Below are 25,614 nucleotides of genomic sequence, written 5' to 3'. Positions count from 1 at the left end.
TCTTCTTTCTCCAACTCTTCAAAAACTTGGATCTCCTCCCTTGCGCTTGATCTATCGCTTATATCGATGTTTGAATCATTGTTTGAAGGGCTTTGTATGGCAGCCGTATGGAGCACTGCCATCGCTGTTCTCGGTGTGACGTATCACTTCCGGGTTCGTCCCCTTTCAGGCTCGAACTTCGGAAACGCGATTATTTTGTCAAATATACAACATATAAATTATTTTTTCATGCTTTATTTGTTGGACGATATTTAATTACTTTAATTGTGACCCTATTTGGCATGTTATGAAATTACTTCACATTTGGTCTTTAAGGCATCTTTAGTATGTTCTTTCTGTATGCATCTTAACAGAACAAGCTTAAAAGCGCATGGTCGTACTTTGGGTGTCAAATTGGCTTCTTGTAGATGTTTCACCAGTGTAGCACATTTTGGCAAAACACCGTTTGTTTTTTTTCTTCCTAGTCTTGTCTCGTCTTATCCCGTTTTCCCTGTTCATTTTGCTTTTGCTGCTCTTTTTGTGAAATATCGACAGTGGTGTCTTGATCATTAATGTTCGTCTCGGGTTCAAATTGAAAGGGTTGAACAGATGACATGTTTATATCGCTAGAGTCATATTCTGGAAGCCCAGCAGCGTAACCATGTGATGTCCCCCGCCCTGCGACATCAAACACCATGGCGACCTACGAGTTAAACTAATTTTACAAATCGTATGAAAACAAAAACATCAAGAGGGGTTTCAATATCAAATTATTTTAACTCGTAATAATGTTTATCTTTGAAGAACTACAAGTCTTTCTATCCGTGGATCCCTTTAAAAGAGAGTCTATGCTACTGTACTCCCAGGTACATTAGTTTTGTATAGCTTTTCCAGAACTAAAAAGCTACAAGCAGGCATGATCTGAAAATTGTCAACGTGAACAAAAGTACAACCCTTCAACTGGTACTACCTTAAAGAGCATACGACAGGAGAAAAAAAGTCTTAAATAGCATTATTATGTGAATTAGAATCATATTTTGAGACGATTCGACTATATACAACAATTTAGCAAAGCGTAGATGACGAGAAATTAAGTCTTTTAATCTGCCGGTTAGCCACGCCTACCGTTATAGGGCTCGAGCGTCCCCAACAGGTGGATGACGTCAGCGGGAGACTGGGCTCATCGGTTTTACTATTCAGCCCATTTAGGGGGAATTATTCAGAACGAGGAAAACGCGACGAAGAGAGCCGCAAAATGTCATTTTTTCAGTCTCTCTACTCCAATATTTTTACAGGATATTCTTTCTATCCAAGTATATTCCCCAATAGCTAAATAAATGGCTTGAGAAGGACCAGTCAGCCCGTCGAGGGGGAACTATTCACAACGAGGAAAACGCGACGAAGAGAGCTGCAAAATGTCATTGTTTCCGTCTCATTACTTCAATATTTTTACAGGATATTCTTTTTATCCAAGTATTTTCCCCAATTGCTAAAGAAATGGCATAGTCATGACAAATAACAGTCTTGTGCTAAATGGAATAAGAAATAATAAAAATGCACTTATTCAGGACGACATGGCAAAATTACTCCATAATGGTCAAAACTGTCAACTTCACCTTTACTGTCGCACCTCCCGAACGATATTTTATGACACCTAAATCGGACATATGTCATTTCCCTTCCCTAGCTTCGGAGAATGTAAACAAACCAAGAGGCGTGACAGCTAGCCGACATGCTAACCCGAACCGAGTGATGTTTCGAAGTCTTCGAAGCGGAAAATCACACATAACTAGCCCGGATTATTTGGCATGACGACTGGGTTGTCGATTGTCTTCGCGGATCGGCAAACCGCCTGGCGGAGAGCAATTTACAGTTTGTTCCCCGGAGGAGGGCGGCTGCAGCTGTTGTGTAGCTAACGTGCAGCTAATGTGCACAAGGAGAGCTTTTTACATGCCTCTCAATGATCAAACGTAAGTCGTCCTTTATTTAAAGAAAGTTTGTAGTGTTTACTTTGTAATTGCTGTATTCGTATTTGACATAATACAAAACAAGATGTTTACTCACTTCCTCGTAAGTCCAATGGTCCCACAGTAGTAGGGCTTGTTTTGGCCAATATCCACGGTGAATGGGAACCTTTTGAAACTCCAAAAAGGCACACACGCCTCTCCCTCATAAAGCAAGATTTTTCTGCAGCCGTTTGGCTGCCGTGATGCGAAAAATAAACGTATTAATCCGCAAAATCAGCTGAATCCTTAGTCCTCATACACAACAGTACGGCTGTTTAGTGAAGAGGATGCCTTCACCCGTACACGTCACAGCGCCCTCCTCCTCAATGCAAGACCAAAGCCGGAAGTCATTCATTTTCATGACGCAGGATTCATAAAACTAAATAAAAATAGCGATCGCTTCCACACACATCCAAGCGGTCCATATCATTCAGGAGCATAAAATACCGCGTGTATTATGAAATAAACATGCTTTTTCGTGTCGCATGCACTTTGAGCAACAGTACCCCAGCATGATTTTTGTATAAGAATGAGTCAGTGAATGATGTGCTTAACTCTGCTAGTCCCATACAGGCAGCGAGTCGTCCTCCAACAGCAGGAAGGAGATGCTCCCGAAGCCCATCACTATTGTGACTAGCGAATCGTCCTCGATGTACTTCGTGCGAACCGAGGAGTTCGCTTTTACATCCGGCGGAACCACGCAGACACCCGCCCAGGTACTACAAAAAGCTGCTGCTGTCAGGTCTTTAATTGGTTCAGTTCAGTATGAAAGCACGAATCCAGATCCGGCATGTTTCCGGAGAAGGAAGTAAATGATTATGAGTGCTCCTTTAAATTTATCACTGGAATCAATTGGTTTGGGAAGCCCTGGTTTGTATTTGTATTTGTATTTTTATTAGGATCCCCATTAGCTGATGAAAACATCCGCTACTCTTCCTGGGGTCCACACAAAACATAAAACAGACAAAATATCAACATACTAATCTATGGAGGACCCTTTCTGGGGTCCACACAAAACATAAAACAGACAAAACATCAACATACTAATCAACGTAGGCTATACTGTATATAAAAGAAGAATTCTTATCTTGTAAAATTTACACACTAAAACAAACATAATTCAACATACTAACATAAAAACAGAAGAAAGTAAGGAGGTAAATAGACAATATAAGAGGTAATATATAAGTCAACAACAACAAAGAGGCTTACATTACAAATTACATCAGTGATCAAATGCAGTTGACCCTAAAGTACTGCTTTATTTGTTTCTTGAAATTAGCTTTGAGTTTTTAAAATTTGGTCGGGGAGGGCATTCCATTCAATCATAGCTCTACATAGTATTGTACGTTGTTTTAAGTTAGTTTTTATGATAGGTATGGTATAGTTACCGCTAATAACATGTCTGGTTGGGTATGAGTGCAGAGTTGAGCTCAGAGTGTAATCCTTAAACAAACTGCCTGGTTTGCCCAATGTCATGGTGTTTTTCAGAAAAACAAGAAGAAATACTCGCAGCCTTGAATCAACTTTAAGCCAAGACAGTTTGTCATGCATATTGTCTGTGTTGGCTCTTTGGCTGCTTTTAAGCGCAAGCCTGGCTGCTCTGTTTTGTACTCGTTGGAGCCTCTGTAGGTTCGTCTTTGTTGTACCTGACCAGACCACCGAACAGTAGTCCAGGTGTGACAATACAAGGGTCTGCCAGACCTGTTTTGTCAACTGAGGTGTTAAAAAGGGTGAACATTTTTTTTACTACTGATATATTCCTACCCATCTTTTGCACTAACAAATCAATGTGTGTTGATCATGATAAATTGCTGTCTAAAGTTATCCCTAGGAGCTTGGTTTCTTGTACCTGCTCTACAACCACATTGTTTAGTACAATGTTTAACTGAGGTTTGGATCTTAATGAATATTTTGTTCCAAAAATAATGCTCTTAGTTTTTGATATGTTCAGAATCATTTTGTTGTCCGTGATCCAAGTGAACACCAACTGTAGCTCTTGGTTAAGGGCTGAGTTGATTTCCTCCACTGTTTTGGCAGATTTATAGAGTGTTGAGTCATCAGCAAACATACACACGCTCGCATTTTTACAAACAAGTGGGAGGTCGTTTGTAAAAATAGAGAAGAGCAGCGGCCCCAGTGAAGAACCTTGCGGAATTCCGTAATGTATTTGTTGTGCGTTTGAAAAGCACCTATTGAACATAACTTTCTGAGTTCTACTGGTCAGATAACTTTCTTCATCCAAGCTACAGCAGATGGCGTAAAGCCATAGCACCTAAGTTTATTAAGTAATATATTGTGGTCGATGACATCGAAAGCAGCACTTAGATCTAATAGAACTGCTCCTACTACGTTCTGTTGGTCCATATCAGTTAGCCAGTCCTCTGTCATTTGTGTGAGTGCCGTAGAAGTCGAGTATCCTACTCTATAGGCATGTTGGTAATTACTCATTAAATTGTTCAATGAAAAATAGGATTGTATCTGACTGAACACAATTTTCTCCAGCAGTTTGCTTAAAGCGGGTAACAGGCTGATCTGCCGGCTGTTTGAGCCAGTAAAGGCTGCACGAGCATTTTTGGGTAAAGGAATTACTTAAGCCATTTTCCAAATTTGTGGGAATTTGTTGCTGTCAAGGCTTAGATTAAAATGTGAGAAACAGGAGAGGAAATATGATCTGCAATAATCCTCAATAAATTTCCATCTAAGTTATCAATGCCTGGTGGTTTCTCATTATTTATAGATAACAATAGTTTTTTCACATCTTCAACCGTTACTTTACAGAATTCAAAACTACATTTCCTGTCCTTCATTATTTTGTTTTGTATATATGAATACAGTGATTCATTTTTTTGATGAGGGCATTACCTGTCTGAGTTTGCATACCTTATTGATAAAATATTCATTCAAATAATTTGCAATGTCAGTAGGCTTGGTTATAAAAGAGCCGTCTACTTCAATGAAGGATGGAATCAAACTTGTATTCCTGCTCATGATGTCATTTAAGGTACTCCATAGCTTTTTACTATCATGTTTTACATAATTTATTCTTGATTTATAATGCAACTTCTTCTTATTCCTATTCAGCTTAGTGGTGTAGTTCCTTAATTTACAGTACACTTGCAGGCAAGTGTACGGTTTTAGAAGCAGGTTTTAGGAGTGTTCAGATAAAAATCAGTAAGGACTAATCTGGTCTGTAAAGCTTGGTCGAGAACTGTTAGAGCAATCATGTCCAAAGTCCAGCCCGGGGGCCAAATGCGGCCCGTGGTCAAATTTCATCCGGCCCCCATCCTCAGTCATAATAATCATTAACATCTGGTCCGCACACAGACTTAATAAATTGGTCAGCGGTACTGCAACCAGCATATGAAGTAGCTTACACACTAAATGCTGCTCCTCATTTACCAACTAAACTGCAGCAGCACTCTGAGCAACATTACCCCGTGTGACCCTTTACTCCCAATTTTCCAAAATGGCGAGAATCAACAAAAAAAAAGAAAGTTGACTGCGTTGGCCGACGCTTCAAGGATAGGTGGGAATTGGACTATTTCTTCACTAAAATATGCAACAACTGTGTCTGCCTTATTTGCAAAGAGACAGTCGCTGTTTTTAAAGAGTTCAATGTGAGGCGATATTACCAAACAAGACATGCCCGACAAGAGCCCGAGAGTCGAAAGAGAAAACCACAAAGGCTAGTTGCAAAATTGTTGAAATTATTAATTTTAAAAAATTAGGGCTGCAGCTATCGATTATTTTAGTAGTTGATTAATCGATGAACTAGTTAGTTCGAATTATCGAGTAATCGGATAAGGAACATGAAAAATTAAAATACCTGAGCTGAGCCTTAAACTTACATAGCAAAAGTCTGCTAGCTTAAATGCTATAAAACGCTGACATTTTAATTTTTTTTTTTTTTTACAATGCTCTTGACAAATGGTTCAGACACATAGTCCCACAAAAAACAACAACAAAAAAACTGCTAAATATACCAATGAACTAAATTATGAATGCATTTAAAAAACTAACTCAAACAAAAACTTGGCTTATGTTGCTCTTAACAGGGAGCAGCTGCATTCAGCCATGTGAAATGAGGCAGTGTATCACTTTAATGAAACGAATACTTGAAGCAGCAAAATTTAATTCGGCTCTTTTTTCTTTAATCGAATACTCGAGTTAATCGATTAATCATTTCAGAACTAAAAAAAATATAAAGCAACTGTGACACACAGAATGGCTTGCTAAAATTTGCTTAAATATATTGTTCTACGTAAAGGACGTCAGCCAAGGTCGGCCCCCCACATTTTTACCACACCAAATCTGGCCCGCTTTGCAAAAAGTTTGGACACCCCTGTGTTAGAGGGTCGAGGGCCTGGAAAGGGAATTAAGGCTAAACTCTACACCTGAAAGTGCTGCGTTTGTTGCGGTCGCGCAGGAAGTGAAATGTAGATGAAAGTGACCTCTGTTTAGGTGAAATTGGATACAGTTTGAGACGCAATATAAAATACGCCAACATCGGGCTGTTCTCTTCCTGACTCTGTAACTCTACACCATCTCCGCAGATCCACGCCAGGCCGGGACAACACCAGCTGTCACAAATGACTGCCGCCTTGAATCCCCCGTCACCGCCGCCTCCGGCCCCGCCGTCCCCACCCGCCGGGCCCCCTGCCTCGTCGCCGCTATCGCCAACCTTTTCCCTGCTGGAGGAGGGGGACCTGCGCAGCGTGGATCCCTGTAAGGACCTGTGGGGGTCCAGAGGGTATGAAGACTATCGACGAGCGGGGTCTACCAGGACTATGGTTGGGGGGCTGACGGGAGGCGTGGTGGTGAGCAGCGGGGGGAGCCTGCAGGACAAGTCGGAGCTGTGCGTGGTCCGCTTTGAGAAGGAGATGTCCGGGCTGGGAACGGGGGGCTGCGACGTCACAGTGAGCCTGGAAAGCAAAGCGGCTCAGCGCCTGTCCTCGTCCCCGCCCACCTGCATGTCCATCCCCAACGCTGTGTCCGGCGGGTCCTCAGGGGCCGGCTCCCCCCAGGAGACCGGCAAAGGCTCCCCTTCGCCGTGCTGCATTCACACCTCCCTGGCCACGCCACGCTCACGGACTCGTAAGAGGGGCGGGGACCCGGGCTCCATCTCTCCCGATGACGACAGCCCGTGCCCGCAAGCATCATCCTCGTGCTCGTCCCGCTGCGTTTACTGCCGATCGGTGTTCAGCGCCTCGGAAAACGGCCGGGGCCGCTGCAGGGACGCCCCGGACCCGGCCCTGCGCTGCCTACGCCAATGGACCTGTGTGTGGTGCGCCGAGAGCCTGCTCTACCACTGCATGTCGGACTCCGAGGGTGAGTTCTGGGAGCCGTGCTCCTGCGACGACTCCATGGGGGGCCACCCGCACCCCCTGTGCTGTGCCCGCTGGTTGGCCCTCCTGGCCCTGTCGCTCTTCGTGCCCTGCATGTGCTGCTACCTGCCTTTACGCGCCTGCCTGCGTTGCGGCGAGCGGTGCGGCTGCTGCGGGGGAAAGCACAAGGCGGTCCGATGAGACCAGGCGAGGGAAAGGAAGCAAGGGGGGATCCTCTGACGCAGGCCCCGACCTGACCCTCCAAAGCCCCCCGACGGCTTTCCACTGCATTCCGCTAGTTCTCTTTTCGAACCGGGGGGCCTTCTCGTATCTTGCTCAAACCATCCTTCACGGAGCCTTTCATTATGGATCGAAGTCGATGTCCGTTTGGCGACCCAGAGACTTAACGCGAGGACGAGGGTGGGTAACGACCTGTGCCCCTTTTTAAAATCTCCATTGATCAAAGATTAAAAAAAAAAAAAAAAAAACGCACACACAATGATTTAACAGACACTCCCCAATTTATGAACAAATTCCTGAAAGATGTTCATAGGCCGTTGTTACGTTGCCCTTTAATTTTTATTTCTTGTGCCAAGGCACGTAGTTTATGACAAATTTAAAATCATTTTTAAAAAATGACACAGAACACATTCAGTGTGGATTCTGAAAAAAAAAAAAAAAAAACTTTGTGTGAATGTCATTGACTTGACTTGAATTGACATTGACTGACTTCACTATCAGTTGATGGGACACGGGGCTCGGGACACGGGGCCTATTTTCAAAACGTAAAATTCAAATTAGGGCTGTCCCAAACGACTAATTTTCTCCCGATTAGTCGACTAATCTTATAATTAAAAAAAAAAAATTTTTTTTTTTACTAATTTAGCAATGACATTTTTGTTGACGCTTATCAATCCACAAAAATATTTTGGAACACTTAAATTCTTTATTGAAGTACAAATAAACAGATAAATAACAATAATAAATCACAAATAAACAATGACTTCAAATGCTGATAGAATTCACTTGTGCAAAAGAATGGAATGTAAACAGATTCAAAACACTGACTTCACCTTTCCAACATGATTCAAAACAATTCTTAAAAAAAATACCTAGCACTAATATTATAGTAGTATTATATATAATAGTATTATAATAATTATTCATTGCCAAACAGACTTTTCATAAAGTGTGTCATTTTAAAGGTATCCTTAGTGTAGAATCCAATTCTGAAGTATGTGGGATTAACTTCAGAAATCGTTATTTATATGACGAACATGACATGCTTTTATTTTGAAATGCTCACCGGAAGTACGTTCGCTAAACCGCTAATTTAATCTTTACACTCCGCAAAAAAAGCACTTTTTGTGATTGCATGTGGTGTCAGTCATAGATTTTGTTCCTTTTGCAAATGCTGTTAACCAGCGTTTTTTCATGTTTGAAGTGTCACCTTTTAACTGCAAGTTTTGGAGAAGGCTGCCTGTTTTATAGCCGGCTAAAGTAGGTCGTCTTTTTTCCCCATTCACCTCAATGTAGCAATGCTAACGTATATAGTGTTTAATATAGATGTGTTTTCTTATTTTGTATGTCTGAACTTTAATTCTACAGCGTGTTGATGAGAGAAATGAACTGGAGTCTCATATGCCATCAGCACGCACGCACAAATGGATGCACGCACGCGCGCGCAGCGATAAAATGCAGCCGTGAAAATGACCGCCCTCATTTTTATTTACCATGCGATAAATGGACTCATTGCATATCGCGACAGGCTTAGCAACTTTCATAAAACATGTCATTAGTTAGTTAGATGGACTTACAATCTCCTGCCGTTATCATTCACGGCCGACGTGCAGCCAAGCTTGGCATTGAAGAGACAGAACACAACAGTGTACCCTCCTTTGTTTCTTTAAAAATAAGTCAATGTTTTGGACTCTCTGGTGCGCTTTTTTTTGGCTTTGTGCCGCTTTCCCCGCTTGCATACCAAGCGTCCGACATTCTGAACTTTCCACGCATATATTTTTTTAAACCCTTCATTAACCGTCGACGGGATGTTGTGCTCGTCGACGGATTTACGTCATCGATGACGTCCACTATGTCGACTCGTCGGGACAGCTCTTATTCAAATATTTTCAAAACCGAAGCTGCTAGCGACCTAAACCCAAAACAGGCACCTCCCTTAGTCATATATGAGTCTCAATGAGAAGCGACATTAAACCAATTGAAAGCCATTCCCTAATAAAATCCAAATTAATTATTTTTTATACAAGTACAACAAAACTTAAAATGGCTATAAAATTCTCAAATTTTACGCGAGCTGCACAAAAATCACCAGATGCAGAGATTATCACGTATATTTTCAGGATATAGCAATCTTGGATTCAGGATAAGCAGTGTGGTTTTTGTCCCGGCCGTGGAACAGTTGACCAGCTCTACACCCTTGGCAGGGCCCTCGAGGGTGCATGGGAGTTCGCCCAACCAGTCTACATGTGTTTTGTAGATTTGGAGAAGGCGGTCGACCGTGTGCCTCGGGGAGTCCTGTGTGGGGTGCTCCGGGAGTACGGGGTACGGAGCCCCTTGGTAAGGGCTGTTCGGTCCCTACGACCGGTGTCAGAGTTTGGTCTGCATTGCTGGCAGTAAGTGAGAGTTAGACTCTGCCAAGGCTGCCCTTTGTCACCGATTCTTTCTTTTATGGACAGAATTTGTAGGCACAGCCGAAGCGTTGAGGGGGTCCGGTTTGGTGGCCTCAGCATTCCATCTCTGCTTTTTGCAGATGATGTTGTGCTGTTGGCTTCATCAAGCTGTGACTTCCAACTCTCACTGGAGCGGTTTGCAGCCGAGTGTGAAGCGGTTGAGATGAAGATCAGCAACTCCAAATTCGAGACCATTGTCCTCAGTGAGAAAAGGGTGGCGTGCCCTCTCTGGGTCAGGGATGAGATCCTGCCCCAAGTGAAGGAGTTCAAGTATCTTGGGGTCTTGTTCACAAGTGAGGGTATGAGGGAGCGGGAGAACGACAGGCGGATCGGTGTAGCGTCTGCAGTGATGTGGACTCTGCACCGGTCCGTAGTGGTGATAAAGGAGCTGATCCAAAAGGTTCTACGTTCCCACCTTCACCTATGGTCACGAGCTGTGTGCCGTGACCGAAAGGACAAGTTGCCGGATACCAGCTGCCAAAATGAGTTTCCTCCGCAGGGTGTCCGAGCTCTCCTTTAGAGATAGGGTAAGAAGCTCAGTCATCTTTATGGGAATCTGTGTCGAACCGCTTCTCCTCTGCGTTGAGAGGAGCCAGTTGAGTAGGCTCGGGCATCTGGTTCGGATGTCTCTTGGACGCCTCCCCGGATAGGTGTTCCGGTCATGTCCCATCGGCGGGAGGCCCCGGGGACAACCCTGGACATGCTGGAGAGAACATGCCGGAGAAGCTGGTTGAAGTGGCTGGGGAGAGGGAAGTCTGGGCTTCCCTGCTAAAGCTGCTGCACCCGTGACCTGACCCCGGATTAAGTGGCAGATGATGGATGGATGGATGGATTAGCAATATTTAACATAAGTTTTTGCTCAAAATAGCAACTTTAATTTTTCTAAAATTTAATGCCAGTATTTAACAGCTAATAAATCATTAATTTTTCACATCAAAAACATCAAGAACCATCTTAATTTTACTCAACAAAAGCAACATTTTCATTTTTCTATATGCAGTCACAACTTTTTTAGGTTGAGTTCCACTATTGTGTAGAGGTACAAAATCCAACATGGCGGCCATCACAAAACAGAGCTTCTTAAGTTTTAAATTCTTGTCAATAAATTAAATTGCGAAATTTCTATAGATATGAACGTAAAACAGTTTGGATTATTGTTAAAAAGGTTAGGGCATGGGTGTCCAAACCTGTCGTCAAGGGCCGCTGTGGGTCCTGGTTTTTGTTCCTACCACTCGAGCACAGACTGTTTAACCAATTAAGTTTGGGCTAAAACAAGCAGCACCTGACTGCAATCAACTGATTACTAGGGCTGTCAAAATTATCGCGTTAACGGGCGGTAATCAATTTTTTAAATTAATCACGTTAAAATATTTGACGCAATTAACGCACATGTCCCGCTCAGACAGTATTCTGCCTTTTGGTAAGTTTTACAGCAAGGTTTTTTGTGCTGTCTATCAGCGAACTCTTGTGGTCGCTTTGCGACATGGTTTATTGCTTTCTTGCCAGTTCAATATGGCTGCACGACGTCTCGGGCTGACGCCTACGTTGTAATGTTGTGCTTATATGATCCTTGGACAAGATTTGTCCGTAAGTATGGTTGTTGTAAAGAATGTACATATTATGTTAGTAAGCGAAATGTTATATTTTTTGTATGAGACGCTTTTTGTTTATGTTTAGTGAACCTGTATAGCGTGCTAAGCTAACGTTGTTGCTAATGCAATGCTTGTGTACTTTTTTTTTGTAGTTTCACTACGGTCTAAAGAGGACAGTGGTTTGAGGCCATTTTATTAATAAATCAGATGAAAAAGGAAGAAGTCTGATTATTAAGGCGTCGTTCACTAGCTGTCTAGCTTTGGAAAAAGTAGACGCTTCGGAGTGAGGACAGCATAGACAGATTTAAATGACAGTAGAGTGAAATGCCCACTACAGTCCTTATGTACCGTATGTTGAATGTATATATCCATCTTGTGTCTTATCTTTCCATTCCAACAAATTATTTTACAGAATATATATATATATATAATTTACAGAAAAATATGGCATATTTTATAGATGGTTTGAATTGCGATTAATTGCGATTAATTACGATTAATTAATTTTTAAGCTGTAATTAACTCGATTAAAAATTTTAATCGTTTGACAGCCCTACTGATTACACTTGGCAGACACAAGATTGGTGAAAAGATGTAGTCTTGTTGTGTAGGAATGAAATCCAGCACCCGCTGCGGCCCTATGTGGATTAGTTTGGACACCACTGGGTTAGGGTTTAGGGTTAGGTGGTCAATCGGGCAGTTATTGTTCATTTTACGTAAAATATTTCAAGCCAAAGTTAAACTAGTAATTTTATCTGTGCATGCATGGTGCTATTTTGATATAATAATTATTTGGAATCCTCGACCAAATCACTCTTGAGACACTCCTGCCTGCTTGTACGCAGTAAAACCTTTGCCCTATTTCCACATACATCTGGTGTTAAAACGCAGGGTGTGTTTGAGTTTATCACAGTGAAAGCCAACTCAACGTTCTGCATGGGTTGGCCCCTTATGGGAAGGCGTGGTGCAATGTCTTGTCAACTGATGGTGGAGTCTACAGTCATTGATATTAAGTGTCGTCTGTCCCTATAAATTTGAAATCTAAACATGCCGAATTAAAACAAAGCCATTTTAGTGAACCCTCTCGAGCAGATCTGAAAGTAAATTTGTCCGAATAGATTCATAATTGGAAAGTGTCTGTAATTTGCGTATTTTATTTAATGTGACGATAGCTCCCTCCCACGGCACACAAAAATTCACAGGAGGTTCTCTCGGTGTTTGACGGGAGCCTTTGTCATTGCCCTTTACCTCAGAAATTACCTCACGGTGAAAAAAAAACCCCAGTGAGAGCGAGAAAACGTTGCCAAACGCATGAGGACGATTATTAGAGGGGAAGTTGATGACCACTCTTAAAGCCACGACGATTAGTATTGTGTTGCATCTTCCCATTACTTCGCCGCATCACCCCAACGAAACTCACATAATGAAATCTGAGGACGCTCTTACGCCTCGACCCAAAAGAAAGAAAGAAAGAAAAAAAAAAAAAAAAAAGAAGTGCAATGAACAATGTATTTAAGGAGTATTTTTGTAAGTCACCTTAGTAGAAAAGTGTGCTGTTATTGTGACCGATTGGAAAACGGTTTGTATATTAGCTATTAGCTACACCCGAAGAAATTAGTGAGAGCCCATTATAAGAACCGGTACGTTGATTGTTGTAAAGATTAATTGTTTGGAAATCGCTGCTTAAAAAATGACCACCCCTCAACAGGATACATACAGTGGGGCAAATAAGTCAACCACTAATTGTGCAAGTTCTTCTACTTGAAAATATTAGAGAGGCCTGTAATTGTCAACATGGGTAAACCTCAACCATGAGAGACAGAATGTGAAAAAAAAAAAAAAAAAAAAAATCACATTGTTTGATTTTTAAAGAATTTATTTGCAAATTATGGTGGAATATAAGTAATTGGTCAATACCAAAAGTTCATCTCAATACTTTGTTATGTACCCTTTCTTGGCAATAATGGTGGCCAAACGTTTTCTGTAACTCTTCACAAGCTTTTCACACACTGTTGCTGGTATTTTGACCCATTCCTACATGCAGATCTCTTCTAGAGCAGTAATGTTTTGGAGCTGTCGTTGGGCAACTCCCTCCACAGGTTTTCTATGGGGTTGACATCTGGAGACTGGCTAGGCCACTCCAGGACCTTGAAATGCTTCTTACGAAGCCACTCCTTTGTTGCTCTGGCTGTGTGTTTGGGATCATTGTCATGCTGAAAGACCCAGCCACGTCTCATCTTCAATGCCCTTGCTGATGGAAGGGAAATTTTCACTCAAAATCTTTTGATACATCGCCCCATTCATTCTTTCCTTTACACAGATCAGTCGTCCTGGTCCCTTTGCAGAAAAACAGCCCAAAGCCTGATGTTTCCACCCCCATGCCTCACAGTGGGTATGGTGTTCTACGGATGCAATTCAGTATTCTTTCTCCTCCAAACACAAGAACCTGTGTTTCTACCAAAAAGTTCTATTTTGGTTTCATCTGACCATAACACATTCTTCCAGTCCTCTTCTGGATCATCCAAATGCTCTCTAGTGAAGCGCAGACGTGCCTGGACGGGTACTTTCTTCAGCAGGGTACACGTCTGGCAGTGCAGGGTTTGAGACCCTGGCGGCACATTGTGTTACTGATAGTAGTCTTTGTTACTGTGGTCCCAGCTCTCTGTAGGTCATTCACTAGGTCCCCCCGTGCGGTTCTGGGATTTTTGCTCACCGTTCTTGTTATCATTTTGACGTCATGGGGTGAGGTCTTGCATGGAGCCCAGATTGAGGGAGATTATCAGTGGTCTTGTATGTCTTCCATTTTCTAATAATTGCTCCCACAGTTGATTTCATTACACCAAGCGTTTTACCTATTGCAGATTCAGTCTTACCAGCCTGGTATACGTCTACAATTTTGTCTCTAGTGTCCTTCGACAGCTCTTTGGTCTTGGCCATAGAAGAGTTTGGAGTGTGACTGACTGAGTTGTGGACAGGTGTCTTTTATACCGATAATGAGTTAAAATCGGTTCCATTAACACAGGTAACGAGTGGAGCCTCGTTAGACCTCATTAGAAGTTAGTCCTCTTTGACAGCCAGAAATCTTGCTCGTTTGTAGGTGACCAAATATTTATTTTCCACTCTAATTTGGAAATAAATTCTTTAAAAATCAAACAATGTGATTTTCTGTTTTTTTTTTTTCCATATTCTGTCTCTCATGGTTGAGGTTTACCCATGTCGAAAATTACAGGCCACTCTAATCTTTTCAAGTAGGAGAACTTGCACAATTGGTGGTTGACTAAATACTTATTTGCACCACTGTATTTGTGTCAAATGACTAGTGTTGCACCGATACCATTATTTTGGTTCCCGATACTGATTCCGACACATTAAAAAAAAAAAAAAAAACATTTTCTGTACCTCATGAGGGCCGCGGGGGTGCTGGAGTCTTTCCCAGCTCGCTACGAGCAGGAATCCATCCTCATTGGTTGCCAGCCAATCGCAGAGAACAATTTCCGCGTCACTTCCTGTTGGTTTTTGGCCATTTCAGAGTCATTCTTTCATTAATTTTCTGTACCACTTAATCTCATAAGGATCACGCGGGGTGCTGGAGCATTGCCCAGCTCACTATGTGCAGGAATACATCCTGAACTGGTTGCCAGCCAATCACAGGGCACCATTTCCGTGTCACTTTCTGTTGATTTTTGGGCATTTCTTCATTTTCCGTACCGCCTCAGATTCTGAGATTTATTTGTCATTGACACTAGCTCTCACAAGATGACAACAGATGCAATGAAATTCCGTTCGATGAGTGAGCATCGGGCCGCCACTTCGCTTTCGTCTTCAAGTAGACACACATATATCATACAACATTGCATGGGTATGACACGCCGCACAGGTCACGTGCATTTTTTGTACGAAAAAAAATAACTACCAGTTATGGCTTTAGGAAAGGGGGGGGGGGGGGGGTCAGTGATAGTAAGAAAAAAGTGGTGGCGGACTGAAGGCGGGGGGGGACACCTTCGCCCCCGTTGAAGGCAGGAAGAAGAAGCTTAACCTCATAAGGATCACGGGGGTGCTGAAGCGTATCCCAGCTCAGTTCGGGCAGGAGTACATTCTGAATTGGTTGCCAGCCAATCACAGGACACTAGAGGTGTGCATCGTCACTGCCCTCACGATTCGATTCGGTTCGATTCGGCAATGCATCGCGATGCATTAAAGCCTGGGATGCATTAAAATTCTAAAGCAAAGCATATTTTTCGTGAATCATGAGGCAACACAAGCGGTCAGACATTAAACAACTTTTTATTGGCTCTTGTGTCACTCCTGGTTGAAGTCAAATGAAAATACTTTCAGATATATATATATTAAAAAAAAAAACAAAAAAAACATCACAGCATTTAATTAGTGCTTTGAATGAGACCAGGGCTTTCTCTTTTTTTTACACACAGTGGCAGCCTTTCACACAGTGCAACATCTGAACTCCTGTGCAAAATCAGTAATAACAGTCGCTGTATTTTAGTCACAACGACCCATCAATAAAAATATTGAAGTAAATATTAAAGAAAACGACAAAGAAAATATTGTAGTGCAGCAGCATCTTTATCGCAATATCAATCCAGGGATCAGTTCAGTTGCAAACAAAACATCAACTAAATTGCAATGTAGCCCTAGCCCACTATATATGTGCAACAGAGGTTAGATCGGGCCTAAAAAATCCAGCCCGACCCGACACGGCCCACTGGTATTGAAGCCCGACCCGGCCCGATCAATTCACTAGATTTGCAGGCCCAGCCCGAAAAACCCGAATTAAAAAAATTGTATTTGTTGGAGTGACGCGAAAGAAAAAATGCAGCAGCAGCAATTTATTTTCATTTCTTCGAGTTGGCAGAAAAAAAACGCAAGTTTTCTTAATGTTTAAATAGTCTACATATTTTTATGATCGTTATAAAAGAAATTACACAACGAAATAACGCTGGGAAAGTTTAATATGGAAAAAAACCCTTGGGTTTTGCAGACACAGAGGAGAAGATTCAAAAGGCTCACATTTCTGTTGCCTTTGTGTGCATAAATAAACGTGTCCTTCGTAACGAATTCTCAGTTGGCAGAAAAAAAAGCAAGTTTTCTTAATGTTTAAATAGTCTACATATTTTTATGATTATAAAAGCAATTACACAACGAAATAACGCTGGGAAAGTTTAATATATTAAAAAAAAACAAAACGTGGGCCACAGCGTTCATGTGCATGCATAAGAAAATGAACAATACAGAGAGCCTGCTATCGGTTTTATCCCTTTTTTTAAAAAAAAATAATTTATTAGTCCGGTGTGGCTGCCCGACCTGACCTGACCCGAACGTGATTGCTTAACATTTTGGGCCCGACCCGACCAATCGGGTTCGGGCACAAGATCTAACATCTAAGAGATAGGACATAACAATGGCTGAAGCGGAGAAAGAGGGAGCAAGAAAGATTATTGATTCACCTAAGAAATTGAAAGCAGACATCTGGAGACATTTTGGCTTCTACGAGGTTGGTGGGAAACTTGACCAGAGTTATGCGGTGTGTAAAAAATGAAACATGAGAATAATAATACAAACGGGGAAACCAAATCCGTTGCATCACCGGAATTGCGCAGGGACGATTTTTGAACGTACTTATATATTTTAAAATGCGCTGAATCGATTTGGCTTGTTGCCCGCATCGAATCGAATCGTCCATGCCCCGCATCGGGATGCATCGCCGCATCAATTATTGTTGACACCACTACAGGACACCATTTCCGAGTCACTTCTTGTTGATTTCCGGGCATTTCTGAGTCATTCAATTTCCGTACTGCTTAACCTCATAAGAATCGCGGGGGTGCTGGAGCGTGTCCCAGTTCACTTTGAGCAGGAGTACATCCTGAACTGGTTGCCAGCCAATCGCAGGGCACCAGTTCCGCGTCACTTCCTGTTGATTTTTGACCATTTCTGAGTCATTAATTCATTTTCCGTACTGACCACAGGGCACCATTTCCATGTCACTTTCTGTTAATTGCAGGTCACTTCTTGTTGAAGTTTGGGCATTTCGGAGTCATTCATTCATTTTCCATACCACTTAACCTCATAAGGATCGTGGGGGTGCTAGAGTGTATCCTAACTCAGTAGTGGCGAGGTGGGGGTGGGGGGGTCACTGAACTCTTTGCCAGTCAAATTAATCACAGAGAACAATTCCCGAGTGACCTCCTGTTCGTTTCAGCTCAATTCCTGTTGATTTGGGGGCATTTCTAATATACTGGACTGTCTCAGAAAATTAGAATACACAATATTCTAATTTTCTGAGACAGTCCTGTACATTAATCCACCATTTAAAGCAGGGGTGTCCAAACTTTTTGCAAAGGGGACCAGATTTGGCGTGGTAAAAATGTGGGGGGCCGACCTTGGCTGACGTCCTTTACATAGAACAATATACAGGACTGTCTCAGAAAATTAGAATATTGTGTATTCTAATTTTCTGAGACAGTCCAGTACATAAAATAATAGCTAACCCTTTGGAATTTTTGCCCCTCAAAATTTAATTACAAAAATCGTTTAATTTAGAGTTGCCAGAGTTTTGAAATAAGATCGGAAAATATCGGAATCAGTTTTGCTACAGTATGTATGCTGGGTTATAAATTAACGTACAAGCCTGCAGCCTTTGTGAATGGGCTGGTCCTCTAGCGTGTTCTCTAGATGTCTCCAACACTAAGATGCTTGGGATTTGTTAACTGAGGGAAAGACCCTAATCACTACTGTTTCACAAGTAAAATAAACAATAAATGAAAAAATAACGAATTATTAACTACTCCGTTACCAGAATGAAATAGTCACTAAGAAAAGTCATCAAACACATAATTATTATTAAAGATCTGTGCAAAAGCCCTAGAGCTGGGAATCTTTGGGCATCTAACGATTCGATTACGATTTCGATTCAGAGGCTCCAATTCAATTATAAATTGATATTGATGCACCCCTCCTCCTTTTTTTTTTTTTTTTAAACAATGTTTTGTACATTAGTTCCAAAATTTTTCAAAAATCCTCTCAGGCTAAACCAAACTACTATTTCAGTATCAAGTTAACATATAACAGTAAAGAAATATACAAAAATAACAGTAAATAAGATACTCCAGTCCCTATTCTGTATCAGCAGCTTTAAACTACATTCAATTAATTTAATGTTGTGAATCAACCGTTAAAGTTGTTAAAATTGCTCCCGTTATTCCATAATTTCCCTTCTGTCTATTTTTGACATGTCAAAGTTTTAAAACAGTTTCATCATTTAAAGATAGATTCAAGACAAGATTTTGCCGATTTAGGAGTATTTTAGATAAAAAGTTAATTAGGTCCGCTATAACAGAGCCTTCTAGAGAAGTCTACTGCTTTAAGAGCGCGGCTGTTTACTAACGCAGGCAAGTCTGTCATTTCGCATTTAGTTCTACATATACAGTGGGGAGAACAAGTATTTAATACACTGCCGATTTTGCTTGTTTTCCCACTTGCAAAGCATGTAGAGGTCTGTAATTTGTATCATAAGTTCTCTTCAACTGTGAGGGACGGAATCTAATACAAAAAAACAGAAAATCACGTTGTATGATTTTTAAATAATAAATTTGCATTTAATTGCTTGAAATAAGTATTTGATACATCACAAAAATCGAACTTAATATTTGGTACAGAAACCTTTGTTTGCTGTTGCAGATACCAAACGTTTCCTGTAGTCCTTGACAAGGTTTGCACACACTGCAGCAGGGATTTTGGCCCACTCCTCCATGCAGATCTTCTCCAGAGCCTTCAGGTTTCGGGGCTGCTGTCGGGCAACACGGACTTTCAGCTCCCTCCATAGATTTTCTATCGGGTTCAGATCTGGTGACTTGCTAGGCCACTCCAGGACCTTAAGATGCTTCTTACGGAGCCACTCTTTAGTTGCCTTGGCTGTGTGCTTTGGGTCGTTGTCATGCTGGAAGACCCAGCCACGACCCATCTTCACGGCTCTCACTGAAGGAAGGAGGTTGTCAGCCAAGATCTGGCGATACATACCCCCATCCATCCTGCCCTCAATAAGGTGCAGTCGTCCTGTAGCCTTGGCAGAGAAGCAGCCCCAAAAAAATGATGTTTCCTACTCCATGTTTCACGGTTAGGATGGTGTTCTTGGCGTTGTACTCATCCTTCTTTTTCCTCCAAACACGACGAGCCGAGTAATTCCAAACTTTTTGGTCTCATCCGACCACATGACCTTCTCCCATTGCTCCTCTGGATCATCCAGATGGTCAGTGGCTAACTTCAGACGTGTCTGGACATGTACTGGCTTCAGCAGCGGGACCTTGTGTGCGCTGTAGGATTTTAATCCATGACGGCGTAATGTGTTTCCGATGGTTTTCTTCGAGACTGTGGTTCCAGCTCTTTTCAGGTCATTGACCTAGTCCTGCCGTGTAGTTCTGGGCTGATCCCTCACCTTCCTCATGATCAGTGATGCCCCACGAGGTGAGATCTTGCATGGAGCCTCAGAACGAGGCAGATTGACCGTCAACTTGAACTTCTTCCATTTTCTAATAATCGCTCCAACAGTTGTTACCTTCTCACCAAGCTGCTTTCTTATTTTCCTGTAGCCCATCCCAGCCTTGTGCAGGTCTATTATATTATTCCTGATGTCCTTACACAGCTCTTTGGTCTTGGCCATTGTGCAGAGGTTGGAGTTTGTTTGTCTGAGCATGTGAACAGGTGTCTTTTATACGGGTAACAAGTTCAAACAGCTGCAGTTACTTCCGGTAATGAGTGGAGAACAGGAGGGGTTCTTAAAAAAGACCTAAGAGCCAAAATATTTACTAGTTGGTAATGTATCAAATACTTATTTCATGCAGGTAAATACAAATTTATTTTTTAAAAATTATACAATGTGATTTTCTGGATTTTTGTATTAGAGTCCGTACCTCACAGTTGAAGAGAACTTATGATACAAATTACAGACCTCTACATGGCTTATAAGTGGGAAAATACTTGTTCTCCCCACTGTATGATATCTACTGTAGCCGTATGTTTGTAGCAACTAGCAACTTGGCGTTGGCGTCATTGCGTCCCAAAGACCGCGCTGACTGTGTTTACTTCCGCTTTACCTGGTATAATTCTACAATCGGAATTTGGATGTTTGTGAATCGTTCTCGAATCTTACACGGCCGAATCGCGAATAATCTAAGAATTGGAAATTTCGCACGCCTGTAAAAAGCCCATCAAAATGCATCTAGAGAACTGTGTTACATTTATTATTATTAAAGCATCCAGTGGGGAAATCACAATACAATTAGTCATAATATGTTGGGTCCACCACGGCATATATCGGTATTGGATTCTTGGGTTGGAAAACATCAGGATATCTCTACTCTAGTTTAATTCATCACAATCATAAAAACAACAGATTTATTACTAACCATTTTGATACATATGATTCTAAATTACTACATAGTCACTTGAGTTTAAAGTAATTGCTATCGTGGCTTGGTCAGACACTGCTTAACTCATTGAATGCCATTGACGGCGCTAGACGTCAACCCTCCCACTTCAAATGAATTGGACATCTACTAGTAGTGATAACTCATTTGTGACTAGATGTTTATCATCATCTCGTGATGACGGTGGCATGCGTAGATGGCAGCCATCTTGGGTGGGGCAACTAGCAGTTGGACACTAGATCTCAAAAAGCACGTTATTTCTCAGTACTCCCCAATACGGATGTCGTCATTTTAGTTCTGTATCGGAACCTGTACTAGCATTAGCGTCGGTGCAACACTAATTGTGACCAATACGAAAACAGCCCTAACATTACTGAATTGAATAAAAGCCTATACTGTATGACACAGTACGTTATTTGTGGTGAACAAGAAATCCCTTCTAAAAAGTATACGTTTTTTGATCACGCCGGATTCTCCAGGTGTACCTAATAAAGTGGCCTGGCAAGCACTAAATGTGAGCTTTGAGAGAGACTACTTGCTTGCCCTTTGTGCTCACTCTTTTGTTTTTTGTTTTTTAAGTCCACAGTTTCATCATATTGTAAACCACTTTGCTGACACTGGCTATATTTACGGGATCGGGAATTTCTAAACAGGGTTCGTACACCTTTTTCATGGCCAAATTTTTAAAGACTTTGGAGGCCAATTTTACAGTTTTTCCAGTACCCAATTGCAGAGGGGCTGGCGTTGTGCGAGCATGTTGTTCAGTGGATGGAGGCACACAAGTCACGGTTGAGAAAACCTTGATGAATGCGCTTTCATGAAGTTTGGGACACTCGAAAAATGGCTCTCACTCCTCTGATTGCTAAGCTAAATGATATCTCGATCATAGGTGGGTAGAGTAGCCAAAAATTTGACTTAAGTAAGAGTCAGCTGACTTCAAAATAATATTACGTAAGCAAAAGTAGTCATAAAAAATATACTCAAGTACAAGTAAAAATGTATTTGGTGAAAAAACATGAGTGACATTGTGAGTAACTGCTTACGTTGTAGTTTTTTTTTTTTTTTTTTTTTTAACAATGTAGTGATCCCTCGTTTTTCATGGTTAGTGGGATCCAGAACCCGCCGTGATAAGTGAAACACTGAAAGAACACCCCCACTCCTCCCCCAAAAAACTTTTTTTTGTTTGTGTGTTCAATCTATTCGCTCAGATTTAGCATTGGAAAGAGATACATATAAGACGTTTTTTTAACTTATTCCCCCCAAAGTATGGAAAAAACCTATATATATATATATATATATATATATATATATACTCACAGTGGGGCAAATAAGTATTAAGTCAACCGCCAATTGTGCAAGTTGTCCTACTTGAAAAGATTACAGAGCCCTGTAATAGTCAACATCGGTAAACCTCAACCATGAGAGACAATGTGGGAAAAAAAAAAAACAGAAAATCACATTGTTTGATTTTTAAAGAATTTATTTCCAAATTAGAGTGGAAAATAAGTATTTGGTCACCTACAAACAAGATTTCTGGCTGTCAAAGAGGTCTAACTTGGTCTAACGAGGCTCCACTCGTTACCTGTACTAATGGCACCTGTTTTAACTCATTATCGGTATAAAAGACACCTGTCCACAACCTCGTCAGTCACACTCCAAACTCCACTATGGCCAAGACCAAAGAGTTGTCGAAGGACACCAGAGACAAAATTGTAGACATGCACCAGGCTGGGAAGACTGAATCTGCAATAGGTAAAACGCTTGGTGTAAAGAAATCAACTGTAGGAGCAATTATTAGAAAAAGGAAGACGTACAAGACCACTGATAATCTGAAACATCATGCTTTGGGGCTGTTTTTCTCTAAAGGGACCAGGACGACTGATGTGTATAATGGAAAGAATGAATGGGGCCGTGTATCGAGAGATTTTGAGTGAAATTCTCCTTCCATCAGCAAGGGCGTTGAAGTCTTGAAGATGAGACTTAGCTGGGTCTTTCAGCATGACAATGACCCGAAATACACAGCCAGAACAACAAAGAAGTGGCTTCGTAAGAAGCATTTGAAGGTCCTCGAGTGGCCTCGCCAGTCTCCAAAACTCAACCCCATAGAAAATCTGTGGAGGGAGTTGAAAGTCCGTGTTGCCAAACGACAGCCCCAAAACATCACTGCTCTAGAGGAGATCTGCATGGAGGAATGGGCCAAAATACCAGCAACAGTGTGCGAAAAGCTTGTGAAGAGTTACATAAAACGTTTGGCCTCCGTTATTGCCAACAAAGGGTACATACAGTGCCCTCCATAATTATTGGCACCCCTGAAAAAGATGTGTTTTTTAGCTTCTAATATATATATTTTTTATTCAAATGATATGGGACCTTAATGGAAAAAAAAGAGAAAAATCCAACGTTCAATACGAGTGCATTCATTCAGTGGGGAAAAATCCCACATAAAGAAAAAAATATTTGACATCAAGTAATGTGTGTCACAATTATTAGCACCCCTGGTGTTAATACTTTGTACAACCCCATTTTGCCAACAAAACAAGGTCTGGGGACTGAGATGGCCATGGGAGGAGCTTGATTTTGTGTCTGGTGAACCATTTCTGTTTAGATTTGGCCATATGTTTAGGGTCATTGTCTTGCTGAAAGACCCAGTGACGACCCATCTTCAACTTTCGGGCAGGGGGCAACAGATTTTGATTTAAAATGTCCTGGTATTTCAAAGCATTCATGATGCCATGTACCCTAACAAGGTTCCCAGGGCCTTTGGAAGCGAAACAGCCCACAGCATCACTGACCCACCCCCGTACTTCACAGTGGGTATGAGGTGCTTTTCAGCATGCGCATCTTTCGTGGCACGCCAGACCCACTTAGAGTGTTTGTTGCCAAAAAGCTCAATCTTGGTCTCACACAAAAATACACACTGACCAAAGAACACGGTCCCAGTTGAAGCCTGGGACCGTGTTCTTTGGTCAGATGAGAGTATGAGTAGAAGAACTTGCACAATTAGTAGTTGACTAAATACTTATTTGCCCCACTGTATATATATTAATAAATGGTTTTAAAGCACTTAAAATGTAATAATTATAAGTTTTAAACATGTTACTGTCCCTCCGAATTATTTTTAAACAAGAATTAAGTATAAAAAAATGCTTGTCTTTATTAATTTCTTCACTGGGTGAGTCGACTCAAATCCGCTCAAGCTGCTCACTTACACACGATGAGTTGCCACAACGACTGTTTAAAAAGTTAAACCATGATTGACGCATGCGGCGCTTTGAAGCTTCGGGTTCCAGGCATCTCTGGCAAGATCGAATATTAAACGTCTGTTAATCATCGTTAACTTGAATAAGCAACTCCAGTGCAATGCCTTACCAACAAAGAGCAAGGAGAGGGAGGGAGGGAGGGAGAGTGAGACTACGCGATTGGCTCGGGACAGCTCATCTGGCCGTGAAGTTTTAAAGCGCGAGTAGTATTGTATTACCTTTTCGATATATTGCCACAACCTTACATTATATTACTCGTTACTCAGGAAAAGAGTGCCGTTAGGTAACTTATTTCAATGCCGTGAGTCTCAATACTGTTTACCAATACAGTCGCTCACGTAAATATAGCCACTGTTCCCTTTTAATCTCCTCCGCATTTTAAAACATTCGGGGGAAAAAAAACAACTAAATGGTTCCGGGAAGCTTTTTCTCTCCTCACCAAAATAAAACACATTTTGGTCGAAAACACATCATTTTAAACCTGCCGTTTTGCCACAGTTGCTTCTTGTCCAGTCACGCCGACACTCACGAATATCACCACTAGGTCACTCTAAACTGCCATACCCTTTTCTTTCCTTCCTTCCCACACAAACACGCAGCCACGCACGTCCAGAGTCTTACTTGAGGAAGTAAAAGAAGCCATCGCGCACACACACACACACACACACACACACACACACACACACACACACACACACACACAAACACACGTTTGTTACTGCCGCTTGCCACTCGCAGATGGCGTTCCCGCCCACTCTCTTGCTGGCCCACCCTCCCCCATTCTTACATCTTAATAAATGTGCCTTTTGATTTGAGTAATCAATACCTTATGATTTACCTGAGTAACTCTGTATTCGGTACTGTTTCCCTTTTTTTTGTTTCTGCCAATGTGCATATTTTCAAACGTATGTATTATTCTGAGTTTTAAAGTAATTAATGAGATGACCTGTTTATTATTTATTTATTGAAATATTTATTGGATTTTTTTTTCTTTCTTGAGGCAGGTTTTTATCTTCTGTGCTGTCTTACTTCTGACTTTGTGCCAATGTGCTGCTTTGAGGTGTTACATATCGTGGGTTTGTATCATTATTAAACCCTCACTCTATATTTTAAATGTGCCTCTCTTGATTTCTTCACCTTATCGACACCGACACAGTGTTGTTCTTGGGAGCCCTTTTAATTTTTGTCTGAGGCCATGTCTACACCCAAAGGTTGCGCTAGACTTTTTCGTTGTCTGTCATTTTGACTGACAGGGTCATAAAAATCCGGTCATAATCTATTTTTACCCGTCACTTAAATTTTTAAAATGATAATAATAAC

General features: G+C 41.6%; 1 protein-coding gene across 1 annotated transcript in view; it reads left to right on the top strand.

Moving 5' to 3' along the window:
- The window catches only part of LOC130916964 (sprouty-related, EVH1 domain-containing protein 2-like), a 34,212-nt gene extending 26,203 nt beyond the window's left edge, over window positions 1-8,009 (top strand). The window contains exons 5-6 of the mRNA XM_057837967.1: window positions 2,549-2,701; window positions 6,542-8,009. Coding sequence (XP_057693950.1) covers window positions 2,549-2,701; window positions 6,542-7,513 — 1,125 coding nt within the window. The 3' untranslated portion in view covers window positions 7,514-8,009. The remainder of the gene's footprint in view (window positions 1-2,548; window positions 2,702-6,541) is intronic.
- The last annotated feature ends 17,605 nt before the right edge of the window (window positions 8,010-25,614 follow it).

Source organism: Corythoichthys intestinalis, chromosome 6 (genome assembly GCF_030265065.1).
Source record: "Corythoichthys intestinalis isolate RoL2023-P3 chromosome 6, ASM3026506v1, whole genome shotgun sequence".
NCBI lineage: Eukaryota > Metazoa > Chordata > Actinopteri > Syngnathiformes > Syngnathidae > Corythoichthys > Corythoichthys intestinalis.
The sequence above is the reverse complement of the archived record's forward strand: the minus strand, read 5'-3'. Positions and strand labels throughout refer to the sequence as shown.